This window comes from Apodemus sylvaticus, chromosome 9, assembly GCF_947179515.1.
Source record: "Apodemus sylvaticus chromosome 9, mApoSyl1.1, whole genome shotgun sequence".
Taxonomy (NCBI): domain Eukaryota; kingdom Metazoa; phylum Chordata; class Mammalia; order Rodentia; family Muridae; genus Apodemus; species Apodemus sylvaticus.
In genome coordinates this window covers 49,710,540-49,723,240 of record NC_067480.1, presented here as the reverse complement: position 1 = coordinate 49,723,240, position 12,701 = coordinate 49,710,540, and the positions used below count along the sequence as shown (strand labels likewise).

The 12,701-nt window shown below is 39.4% G+C and overlaps 1 protein-coding gene across 1 annotated transcript in view; it reads left to right on the top strand.

The window, feature by feature from the left end:
* Adam23 (ADAM metallopeptidase domain 23) overlaps nt 1-12,701 on the top strand; it is a 153,614-nt gene that overhangs the window by 102,884 nt on the left and 38,029 nt on the right. Inside the window, exons 12-18 of the mRNA XM_052193578.1 lie at nt 38-122; nt 973-1,063; nt 2,981-3,029; nt 4,993-5,092; nt 8,520-8,591; nt 9,179-9,268; nt 10,562-10,642. Of these exons, the coding sequence (XP_052049538.1) occupies nt 38-122; nt 973-1,063; nt 2,981-3,029; nt 4,993-5,092; nt 8,520-8,591; nt 9,179-9,268; nt 10,562-10,642 (568 nt within the window). The remainder of the gene's footprint in view (nt 1-37; nt 123-972; nt 1,064-2,980; nt 3,030-4,992; nt 5,093-8,519; nt 8,592-9,178; nt 9,269-10,561; nt 10,643-12,701) is intronic.

Genomic DNA, 12,701 nt, shown 5'->3' with positions numbered 1-12,701 from the left:
TATGTGGTGTTTTCTGACAGTGCCTTGTTTTCTTAAGGCGTGTGACATTCCATTATAAGAGAAGCAGTCTGAGTTACTTTGGAGGTGTGTGTTCTCGCATAAGAGGGGTTGGTGTGAATGAGGTAAGTTTCATGGTTTCTGTAACTAAGCTCCGCCTCTGTCACTGACTTCATTCTTCATTAAGGCCTCGTGTATAACCCTTCTCCCTCAAGCCTTCAACGATGACATTAGGGATATAGTGTGAGTGGCTCAGATAAGTAAATGGAGCCCTAAGTTCATACTGACAGCTTTGGATACCACCATGGAAGTTTTGTACTCTTACGGTATAAACATTACCTGAAAATTGGCTCAGAGATTTTTAGGTCTCTAGTTGAGATGTTGTTTATAAACTTACCGTTTTCCTGTGACTTTTTTTTATAAAGTTTTTAATGCTTTCCTGTTTAGAATTAGCTCATTTAAATAAAAATTTTGCAGATTATATTTTATCTTTCTATATAAGTTTTCATTTTTATATCTTCTACTCAAGTTTGGTAGGGATTAAAACAAATGTTTTTATAGAATCATTGCTTGGGTACCTTTATCACAAAAAAATTTTTTAGTTGAAAGAAGCACTCCAAAGCCTAGCCAAATATATCAAAGTCCTGGCGAGCACTGGAATCGGTCTCATTAGGCAGCCTCACTTGAGAATGCTGTCAGGCAGTGGGAGACCTCTCTTGACATGTTTGAATATGTTGAGCTGGAATACAGTTTGGCCACTTTCATCTTCTGTTCCCACGCGAAAACTTCCTATTCTGAAAGATGCTTGTGGGGCAGTCTCAAGGAGAAATGATGTAAAGAGCGTACACCATCTTTAGATGTTGTAAGGCTCTACTTAGGGACTTGAAATGATATTGATAACAATGAAGGAGTCATAATTACCTTTGTTGTACTCTCTCAAATGTTCCTCAACCATTTTCAACTCTGAAAACCCAGTACGGTCTTCCAATGGCAGTGGCACAAGTGTTATCGCAGAGCCTGGCTCAGAACCTTGGAATCCAGTGGGAACCTTCAAGCAGGAAGCCAAGTATGTACACCGACCTCTTACTCCAGCCCTACCTCCTGTCATTCTGTGTGTATAATGCATGTCCAGTCATTGAGAAGGCTTTATTTCTACGCCACTGGTTTAATCATAGTGTGTCTCATGCCTTAAAAAAATTAAACTTGAACATTTTGAGATCATTATTAGGTTATTTGAGGGGAAGACATTTCTCTTTCAAAATCCATAAGCTCATACCTGGTCAGCTCTTTCTTACATAGAGAATGTTGAGATGAGATGGGGTAATGGTGGGACTGATATGTTCCTTGGAGATTTAACCATTTGAGCATAGACACAAAATGGCAGCTACAGTTCTGTGGAGAGACTATCACAGATGCAGTATGCTGGGAAGGAGATCTACAGCATATAAGGAGCTCATATTTAAATGCTAGCAACACTTACCCACAAGGTCACATCCAGAAGGCGAGCCCCTGTCTCCCCTAAAAGCAAAGCCTGCCTCTGACCCTTTAAGCTTGGGGTGCATGGGAGAGGGACACAATTGTCCTCTGGTGCAGAGGTAGGTCTAAGGGGGAACTTATTCATGGCCCTGATCTGTGCGGAACCAAAGTAAGATAAGGGACTGTTGGGGCCACTGTTTTCCTTGATCTGATGAGAGAAGGAAGGATAGGACTAACATTTCAAGTGGGCCGAGTACTGAGGGACCATCAGATATTTCGAAACCCATGGAAATATCTGGTTCCTTTTAAAATCAGGATAAAGTCCATATCTCATTTCTTTTAAAATTAGGATAAAATCCGACCCAAATTGCAGCCCCCTTTGTGTGAGCACGGTAGTCAAATATAATCTTTGTACATTTTGTGGAAGAAAGCAAAGCCTCACAATGGGACCTTGTGGAGAAAGAGAGCAGCATGTTCATCATTGTTCATTTAATGAGAAAATAAGCTGAAATCTTCTCCCTCTCATTATGATCGTGAGAGCTAGGAGTAAAAAAACCCTCCGGTCTCACCCAGGCCTTCCCAGAAAAGAAAAGAAAAATGCATTATCTCGCATGTTGTCCTCTATGTGATTGATATATAGTGCTGTGGAGAAATGGAGGGCCATCCGGATCTATGCTCCTGCATCCCTTTGTGGTTCATTAATGGCCAAGTACGCACAGGCATGGCAAGCACCCAGCAGCATTTTACCAATCTCTAGAAGCTTTCAGTGACTAAAATCTTGCTGAGACTATTTGCTTTCTTAAGGAAGTGACCACCCCACTTTAAAGTTTCAGAAGCTGACCCAGATAGCTCAGACTCAGGAAGAAGAACATTGGGTTCCATAACTTAGTTGAAAATCCTGGAGGCCAGTGCTGGGGTCAGCCGAGATGTTATTGGATTGAATGGTGCAATAGCATGGGATGAGATTGTTCCACGTGTCTGGCTGGTCCTGGCACTGACTCCAGCAAATTGAATTTTATTCTTTGGCTGCCCCTGTGTCTGAAGGACTTCAGTGACATTGTGTAGTATTCATACAGATTGTCTGGGAATGCCCTCTATCCGTGTGAACCCTAAAGCCATACTGGGAGATAGGTAGACATCACTTCCATTAAAGCAGACCCCTAACACTCCCCCAAAAGGAAACGCTGAGTGTTTTCTCTATGAGACTCTTTCCTTGATTAAAAGGTGGACTAGAGTTCAGCTTTTTGTGTCTAGCCAATGGTACTTCTAACTAAACATTGGATTTTAGAAATCTAATCAAGGTATCTGAGTAATAAAGATGAAGAGAGGCCCAAGGTTCCCCACCCCCTTAGGAAGCAAGCTATACTCCAGGCATAAGGGCCCATTGACATAAAGGAAATAGGGAGTCTTGACACTCTGTATTGAGGAAGTTTTGCAGGAGCTGGTGCAAACTGAAGTGGTGACTTTGTCTCCCCTCCCCCCTGCTGCTCCTGTTTCTTTGGGCTAGAATGTGAATGCATAGAGTCCTGGGGAGGCTGCATCATGGAAGAAACAGGGTAAGTCTGCATGACTCCTGCATGCAATGTATGCCTGTTGCAAAAATGGCTGCATATATAATCATTAGAGACACAGTCTCTCAGGTACTGGTCTTTTAGGCTAAGCACTTAGTATAAATTCAATAATTAATTGTCTGATATTTTAAAACTGACAGTGCTAATTCACTTTATGTTTTAATTTTTAATTTAAGGTTGGGGAGAAAAAGTGAAATGTATTAGCTACTTCTATTTATTAACCCTTACAGGAATCACATGACTAAAAGCTTCTGCATTTGGTGGAGGCATTAATCTTTTAATATACTTAGAATAAAAACAGATGGTCTACCTGAAGCAGCCAGTGAAAATCAATTCAGTCATCCATTTACATTTTTAGGAACTTATTAATGCTCGTTTAGGGCCATACATTTGAAGCATACTGTTTGTAGAGTCAATAGAGCTTTTTTTTTTTTTTTAAATTAATTCAGAGTTATAATGCCCAAACAAAAAAGTCGCCAAATGGTAGACAGTCGCCATTACTTTGCTTGTCTTCCTGTTCCATTGCACTAGTGGCCTGAGACTGGCACCACTGTGATTTCCAGGAGGCTCCTACACTGTGTAGGCTTTTGCCAGTAGGAATCGATCGTAATAGTGGTGAGATTTTTCTCTCTTACTGTCTTTGCACAGGCCAGACACTGGGAATTTTTGGTCCTACCATTGTTCTGCACTGATACTAATGAAACCATCTCTTTCCCTGGGGGCCCTCTCTTCTTCCATGGAGAGGAAAACGTTCGTGCAGTTAGCCATTACCTCTGCACCGCCAGAGCATATTTCTTGAAGTGCAGTCTAATCTTGAAATGCTTGCCTTCCCTGGCCACGTTATTTGTGCTCCATACTTGAGCCCTTTATGATGATGCAGGCTTAATAGGTGTCACAGTGAAGAGTGCCATTTATATGTTGCTTTTGTATGGCAATATTATTGCCTTATAAACTGTCAATTTCTAAATGAGTTTTGGATTGAATACTCATAGGATATAATAAACTATTTGAAGTTAATGTATATTTTCTCAAAGATATATTTGGTATACTTCTTGTAAGATATTACTGTCAATAGAGGTGAGTTTTAATTCTAAATATACCCTCATACATAAAACTATTGTATTATGCCCTAGAATGGCCTATTGCAGACATTCCTGAGGAACCAATGTGTGTGATTTAGCTTATCCTTGACGTGTGTATGATATCCCCCTGTGTGCTGACATAGGGGTCTTAATTTGATTGAATAAATCACAGAGAGCTTCATTTTTATTCATGCTAAATCATGAATATTGCTCAATAATTGTATTTGAAATGAAGAATAAAGAGTGATTGCTCATGGGAGCATTCCTTAATTCTTTTTTTGCTGTGGGCACACACACTAATAACATATGCATGTATGATCCCGAATGATCCCCCGCATCCTTCAGGGTTTACTCATTTATTTACAGTTTGGATTGTTGAAGTGTGAGTAACACTGTCTTTAATAAACTGACCTTCCAGACTCTTCTCTGAAAATCAAGGTCTGATAGGCTGCTGGATCCCTTTATTGAGGACAGAGTAAGAGGAAGTAAGGTTGCCTCTACTGAGACATAGCAAATAAAAACAATCAAACCTAGCCTTGACTTAAGATTTTGCAGCAAACCTTTCAAATGACGTGTTTAAAGACAGACTTCAGTCGGGTGTGGGGGGTGGGGGCGGGGTAAGGGGGTTGATAGCTTGGGAGTGACCAAGCTCCTAGTCTGTTCTGGTTTTTATTTTCCTTTCGTCTACAGACTCCACACCATAAATGTAGCAGCTTGTACCCAAGCATCTTGCCAAATATTTGTATTGATCCCTCTATATCCAGAATGAACTTTCAGTGTTTTTTTTTTAAATTTTCTTTTCTGATGATTGCTTTTGTGAATTTATTTATTTATTTTTTTACACAATTGGTTCCTTGTCTGTTCAGGGTGTCCCACTCTCGAAAGTTCTCAAAGTGCAGCATTTTGGAGTACAGAGACTTTTTACAGAGAGGAGGCGGAGCGTGTCTTTTCAATAGGCCAACTAAGGTTAGTGACTTGATTTTTCCAAGAGTAAGAATGTGCCAAACCTCAGAGATGTTCTCAGAAAGCAAGTCTCTCATCACACGGTTTAATACATTACTACAAACAGTCTCCCTCCCTCAGCTTCCCAGATACTGGAAGTTCAGGTAGGAGCCACTAAACCCAACTGAGAGGTGTTCAGTTATGGAGAGCCCCTGCATGCTCAAGATGGAGCAAAAGATCAAATTGGGGGGCAGTGTTCAGTGCTCGCTTGCAGTTCCCTGAAATGCAAAATTCTCCAGAATCTTATATTGGTGTTTTCACTTTTAAGGCATAGGGGGTCAAAAATGGAAAGAACTTTTACTTCGATCCCCTCTTTGCTCATTTAACCTTGACATTCCTTCTGGAGGCTCAGTTTTCTCCTCATGAGAGTTTCACCCACCGTCCAGCTCCAACATGTCCACTTTCTGGGGTGATCTGGTTCCAGACAGAACGTATTACCCACATCACCCAAGCAAAAAGTGATCTCCGTCTAACATTTGCAAGTTCCATCAATGTCTCAAGTGTTTCTACTACATAGTTCCCTTCCCCTGGAAGCCCGTGCTGTCATTGGTGTTTCCTAAGAGTATGTATAAACAAAATTGCAATTCCTCAAACACAAATTTAAAGAAAATTATACATCTCCAGAAGAGTTTTTTTTTTTTTTTTTTATAGGAGTTTTCAGAAAACACATTTGACAGTAAAACTAAATTTTGAAAATCTTCATTTGGCCCTCATGATATAAATATTTATTTCTTGCCATAGAAGCATGAAATTGTTTGATTATAAGATGTGCTCCAGTCCCCTTTGACATAGAACACAACCAATCATCATACTTTCCTAAAATTCAACAGAGACAGAAGTCTCAAGCTGACAGGCTAACGCTTTTGCAGAAGGCTCTGTGTTTTTATAGGAGTATGTTTGGAAATGAAGCAGGCCAGCAGTTGAAAACAGAACTAGCATTATTAGCAGATGGTATTGGAATTCCACCACAGGGAAAAAAAATTCACTTTTCCTTTAGAATAACACCTCACGTGTCAGATAGAGTTCATTTGTATAGAAAATGGTCAATACTCTGCAAATTTAAAGACTGGCAATATTGTGTTGACCTTCCCTCTAAAAAAGAAAATCGGTCACCAAGGCAAACAACAGATAGACTGATTTATTCCATACTCACAAGTGATGCAGCTGGTGTCGGAATGAAAGCTTAGAACCTGACATCCCTGAGAAATATCAGCAAAGCCAAGGCTCTGCAATTCTCAAGAGAACTGAGACTTAGAAGTTGACTTTGCTCCATTAAAATAGGGTGCTGGTCTTTCCTGGCTGTAAGTGACCTCTGGACACAGAAACCAGAAGTCTTCAAGGCATCTGAAGCGAGTGAGATCTGTAATGAAGAACTCATGTGGACTGCTGGCAGTTTTGAATTACCGGGCGCATGGCTAGTGTTACCTCGCCTCGCAGCTGGCAGCTTAGCTGTAAGCACTGTGCTTGAGGAGACAACACTCGCTTGTTTGGAGAGGTTAAGGTCTCTGGGATATACACAAAGATCCGTCATTACATTTCTCAGATTACCTGTAAACAGGAAGAAAATTATCCCGGTAACTTGGGAATATCACATAAAAAAAAAACAACTATGTTTACATATTCAATTTCAGAAGTTAGGTTCAGGATAATTTCTCTTTTAAACCACAAATTACAATGATCAAAAAAAGAAGGTTCCATGAATTCCAGTGGAGTTGTTTGTATGTATATGCCAAAGAACTAGATTTTATCCCTAGTGTTCTTAGTCAATGAATATATGCATAGGCATGAGTTGCTCTTTATTTTCAGTTTATATGCATATTTTCTCTGCTTCAGAAATCTTCCTAGTTGCTGTGATTTATATCTTGTTTGAAATAGTGACCAATCTCAGGAAGGGGAAAAAACCCAAGAACTAAAGGATGGGAAGTCTGGTACCAAGTGTTGGCCATCCTTCCACTGCCTGGCCTCTTTCTGTGTTCTCTTGCCTGCCAATCAAAGTAGCATGGAGATAAATTAATACTGTTGACTCCCATCCAACTCAGCTGGAACATTTCTTTACTTCTTATAAAGAGTTCCTTCCTGGAAGTAGTGGAACCAGGTCTTTCTTGTAGACTCAGTGGAAGATGACTGTTGCCCATGGTGTATATGGCTGCTGGGGGCGAGCTCTTTCTCTCATGGTCAGGGCTCTGAGCATTTGTGTTGAGGTGTGCTATTCCAGACTCCCCTCCTTCTACCACACACACACTCAGAACTGATAACCATATTAGAAGAATTCTGCTCCAGACAATACAATATAGATGCATTTGTCATGAGTAGGCAACTTTCTCAATGATCCGTCTATAATATTTTTATTCAGAAACAAGTTCATGGCACCACAGGAGGGGGTGTATTCTAGAAACTTCTCCTATCAGAGCAGCAATGACTGAGAGATTCTTATGGATTCACATGTCTATACATTAACTTAACATAATTTTTTTCTTTATGAAACTAAATTGAGTATTAAGAAATTGGGTATTTGCACATAGTTAATTTATTGAAATTCCTAAAAAAAATTCCTGAATTAATGTTCTTTCTACTCAGAGATAATTCAGGAAATGCAATGGTGGGACTTTGTGCTAGACAATGCAGATTTCTTTTCAATGAGTGATGGATTTGAATCTCTGACAACATTGTTCTAAGCTTATTGGCATCTCCGTAGTTGTACATCTCACATTTGGTTTTGACTAAACATATTTATCTTTCTGACAGTTTACATGTCTTCTTGGCTGCCTTTAGTTAAGTCAGCAAACTAGATATCTATGAGTCTTATTAGTAATACATTTTAGCTCCATTAGAAATCATGGAAAGCGATCTATTTCTCTTGACAGCTTAGCTCCATAGTCTCTCTAACACTGGAGGTTGTCTCTCAAGACCCCACAAAGGGCATCCCCAGAAATACCACATTCTTTCCAACATGAGTTCTAAGAGTGCTATTAATAAGCAAATAGTATTTCACTATATATATATATATATATATATATATATATATATATATATATATATATATATATATATATGATGCATAGTAATAAATAAGAGGCTGGAAGGATGGCTCAGCAGTTAAGAGAACTTGCTCTTTCTTCAGAAGACCGGAGTTTGGCTTCCTGCACTGACACTGGGCAGCTTATAACCATTTGTGACTCCTATCCAATGTTCTTTTCTGGCCTCTGCAACTACCAACATACATGTGTGCGTACACTTACATAGCTATACACAGAACACACACGTAAAAATGAATATAGAGTAATAATAATAGAAGAATCATATGATACAGTCATGCATATGTCCAGCTCGATGTATGGATTTTCTGCAATAAATCCAAATATCTTTCTTTGCATCCTCCAATCTCTTTCAGCTGTTTGAGCCCACAGAATGTGGGAATGGATATGTGGAGGCTGGAGAGGAATGTGACTGTGGTTTCCATGTGGTAGGTATAAGAGACTGTCTCTACTTTTAGCTCAGTTCATCATTTGAGCTAAGAAGAAGAGCAGCAGAGAGCAGACATGCTATCATTCATTGTGGGGGTCACTGCCTTCTTTTTTTTCCTGATTGCTATGATCAATGCTTTGTTCCAGCTCAGACACGTAAGAATTAGTCATGTTGTTGTTGCAGCCGTGTCTGAAAAGCTTAATGGATTGTTCTAATCAAATTCCTGACCTTTAAAAAGTTAATTCCGAGCTCATATCCATCTCAGGCCCCTTGTACAGAATCATGAGCATTTTCCCATGCTGCGTTGATTGTTTCCTTTATGAAGAAAGACCTGGGTCTTAAGAACATGGTACAGTTACGGAGGCTTGTGTGGGGGTGCCTGTTAATGAATAATCATACTCTTGGGAGCTCACTCTGCTGAAAAACATGGCAGGAGTCTGTCATCATTTAAAGTGATTGATCTCTCTAAAATGTTAACGTACTGTTTATAGAACTCTTGTCATCTGATGCATGAACTGCACGTGGAGGGAATACTGAATGGGCAGTGGTGTGTTCCTGGTTTACTCAAAGGAGTGTTTTCTCTAGGAATGCTATGGAGTTTGCTGTAAGAAATGCTCACTCTCCAATGGAGCCCACTGCAGTGACGGTCCCTGCTGTAACAACACCTCGTGTCTTGTGAGTCCCCTAGAAGTTTCATCTTTCTTCTTCTTCCTTGACTAGTTAGCCAGCCGTGTCAAGTATGTCTGTTGAGCTTTTGAGTGACTTGATACACATTTATGCTTGTTAGCTCAGCAATACTGGTAATTTTATCGAACTTCTGTGGGCCACAGCATGCGTCTCTTCTGCTGTTCACTGTCTGCTTTCTTAACGTCCCAGGCCTCCTCTAGAGGGTGTACCCACCCCTACAGCCTCCAAACTAGACAAGTTACCCTGTTAACACAGATGGACAGATTAAGTAGTAGGACAGAAGAGGAACAATTCTGTTGGTCTTTTAAAGTGCACAACCTATTTCCAACATTCATTGTTTTAAAGCTTATCCTAATTTGCTTTAGACACATAGTATAACAACTAGTGCTTTTATCAACCATCAGGCTTTTTGAATTTTATAAAGTCAAGAAAGCCAGTACTTACATGTGTGTATGTGTGTGCTTGCATGTGGGGTGTGTGTGTGTGTGTGTGTAGTCTTCCACCTTCAGTGACTGACAGTTCTTTTCAAAAAGTCATTACCCCTTTATCTCATATGTCAGATCTATGACATTTCGAATAACTATAAAAACTACATGATTTTATTGCTTTTTTCAATACCAAGGGAGGTTCTACATCATGATATTCTAAGAGATTTCAACTTAATTTGTGCTTGCTTCATATTACCTACCAAATGATAAATTGCTTGTGGCTAATGAGACTTCATATTGCGCCCATCCTTTGCCAGACAAACCAAATGTTTTGTTCATCATAGGCAGTCATGGATGCTTCTGAAGGTGATTTATATGAATCCATTGTAATTTTGTTGTGTGTATTTATCTATCTAAAGCAAGATTAATACTCAAGCTAATGGACAAATTAGTTATGGCTGAATATATATATATATATATATATATATATATATATATATATATATATATGTTCTGTCCTTCAGAAGAAATTTAAATGTTTAACAACAATGTTTTGTTCCTTTGTGTTAAGCTAAACCAGTGTTTCTTCTTTACATAAATTTCATCGCATTGTTTCTTACCTCAGTATGTGGAGAGGGTGGGCTTTACGGTCTGCATACTTAGTGCCTGTTTGCTGCTCACCTCAGTGTAGGATGAGCATCTGAGCCTCATTTCTAACCTGCAATGATTTGACAAACTGTGAAGCAGGGGGCTGAGGATTATGATTAAGCCCAGACTTGTTGGCGGATGTAGGAATGGCAGCTTTGTCGAATACAGTGAATGCTACCTCCTAATGCGGTGTTTTGATTTGTAGTTTCAGTCACGAGGGTATGAATGTCGGGATGCTGTAAACAGCTGTGATATCACCGAGTACTGCACTGGAGACTCTGGCCAGGTATGGAAAACCACATTTTATCTTTTATTTGTGCAATGCATTTTTTAAGTCCTTCAATAGAGACCGCGAGTGCACACCTATTTTAGTTTCTTTATTATAGATTTGTTTTCTAGGTATTACTAGCTCTCTACCAGACTACTACTTGAGGAAGTTTGGTATCATATTTTGGGATTTTCATCTTTATCTATCCTTTTTTTCTTTCTTTCTTTTATCCTTTTTTCTAAATTCTCCTTTCATAAATATCTTTAGATGGTTTATACTCAGTTCATAAGATTTTTCTCCTTAGTTTTCCACATCTTACATGCTGTTTTCAAACATTTTGAATAATATTTTTAAAAAAACCAACAACTTTTGGAAGGGAGCTGATGCAGGAGACTGGCAGTAAGCAGAACCACCATGTTTGGGAGCAGGCCTGCTTCTCGCCTTGGTGATTCTCGCCTCTGTTCTTTGGCATGATTTTGGTCCATTAAAATGATTATAATGCTGTAATTAATATTGACTTCTTGACTCCCTATTATGTAATTTTAGTGCTTTTTATTTATAGCATGTTATTTTTTGGCCCTATTTGCCACTCTAATGAACATTTGTTGAGTTACTTGCCAAGTGCTGGTGTAAATGCTAGGATATGGAAAGGAACATGATTGTTGAGTTCTTCCTCTAGTGAAACTTAGATTCTGTTGTGTGTAGAGAGGCAAATAAGATATATATGTGTGTGTATAAATACATGTGTGTATATATGCACACACACATATATACAGATATATTTTTATATTATAGATGATAAAATAAGGTCCCGTGGAAAGAAGAATGTGGTGGGATATTAGGTTGGGATAGTAGTTGTGGAAGGAGTTCTTTTCTTTTTCTTTTTCTTTTTATGTATACAGGTGTTTTTCTGCCTACTCGTCTGCACACCAGAGGATTAGATTGCATTATAGATGGTTGCAAGCCACCATGTGGTTGCTGGGGATTGAACTCAGGACCTCTGGAAGAATAGCCAGTGCTGTTAAAGGATGAGCCATCTCTATAGCCCCAGAGTTAGTTTCTAAGTAGCAAGCATAGAGACATGGTTTCTTCAGGATGCAGAATGAATGCAGGCAGAGCTGGAGGACAGTAGCAAAGTTTCAAAGGATGTCAGGGCTCTGCCGAAGGGACCTGTATGAAGGCCCCAGTAAGGACTTGGGGTTTCATTTGACTTTTGCTTTCTTTCTGTTGTGTCTTCAGAAGGTTTTCCTGTGCTAATACCTTGTTTTATGATGGCATAGTGCAAATTTATCAGTTGGGTTATTTTTACCCAGAGATTTCCTATTAGATTTCAGTAATTTTTCATTCTTTTATCAGTATAGAAGTAAAGATTTTTGTTCATTTGGAGGAATATCTCTCCTGCAGGGTTATCTCCCTGGATATGTTCCCAGGCCTGGAGTTGCCAACTGCAAGGTAGACTGGTGTCCACTGGGGTCATGATGAATATAGTGCAGTTTCAAGCCAAAAGATCATGCTATAAAAACGAAAATGACCAGCTTGAATTAGAGCCTTAACTTAATACAAGGGCCATGTGTGTCTTCTAAGAGATCCTGGTTCACACTGTAGCAGGTTGCTGACACAATGGGTTCCAGCATGGCTTCCTTGCAGAGGCAAGCCCCTCCATCGCAGAGAGCCTGAAGACACAGTGGACAGTGCTCGCTTCCCCCACACTAGACTGTCTGGCTCAGAATGCCTAATTATGCCTCACCAGCTTATCAACCAATCAGTACAGTAATGGGAGAGCGGAGTGCTTGGCATTGTACTGAGTTGCTGGAAGGGAACATGAGAAGAGAGAAAGAAAAGGTGTTAATTAACCTTCAGGAAGGTCTTTGTGCAATTACTCATGGCTCTGTTAATGATATAGCACATGGAACTATATCCTGACTTTATTTATATGTCACTCTTGCACATATGTTCCTCATATTTAAGTATGTAAACAGATTCCTTTGTAATGACAGAGTACAAGAATTGTGGATTCTGTCTTCTATAAGTATAACAATTCTGATATACCATTTGACTGTTACTCTGTTACTTTTAT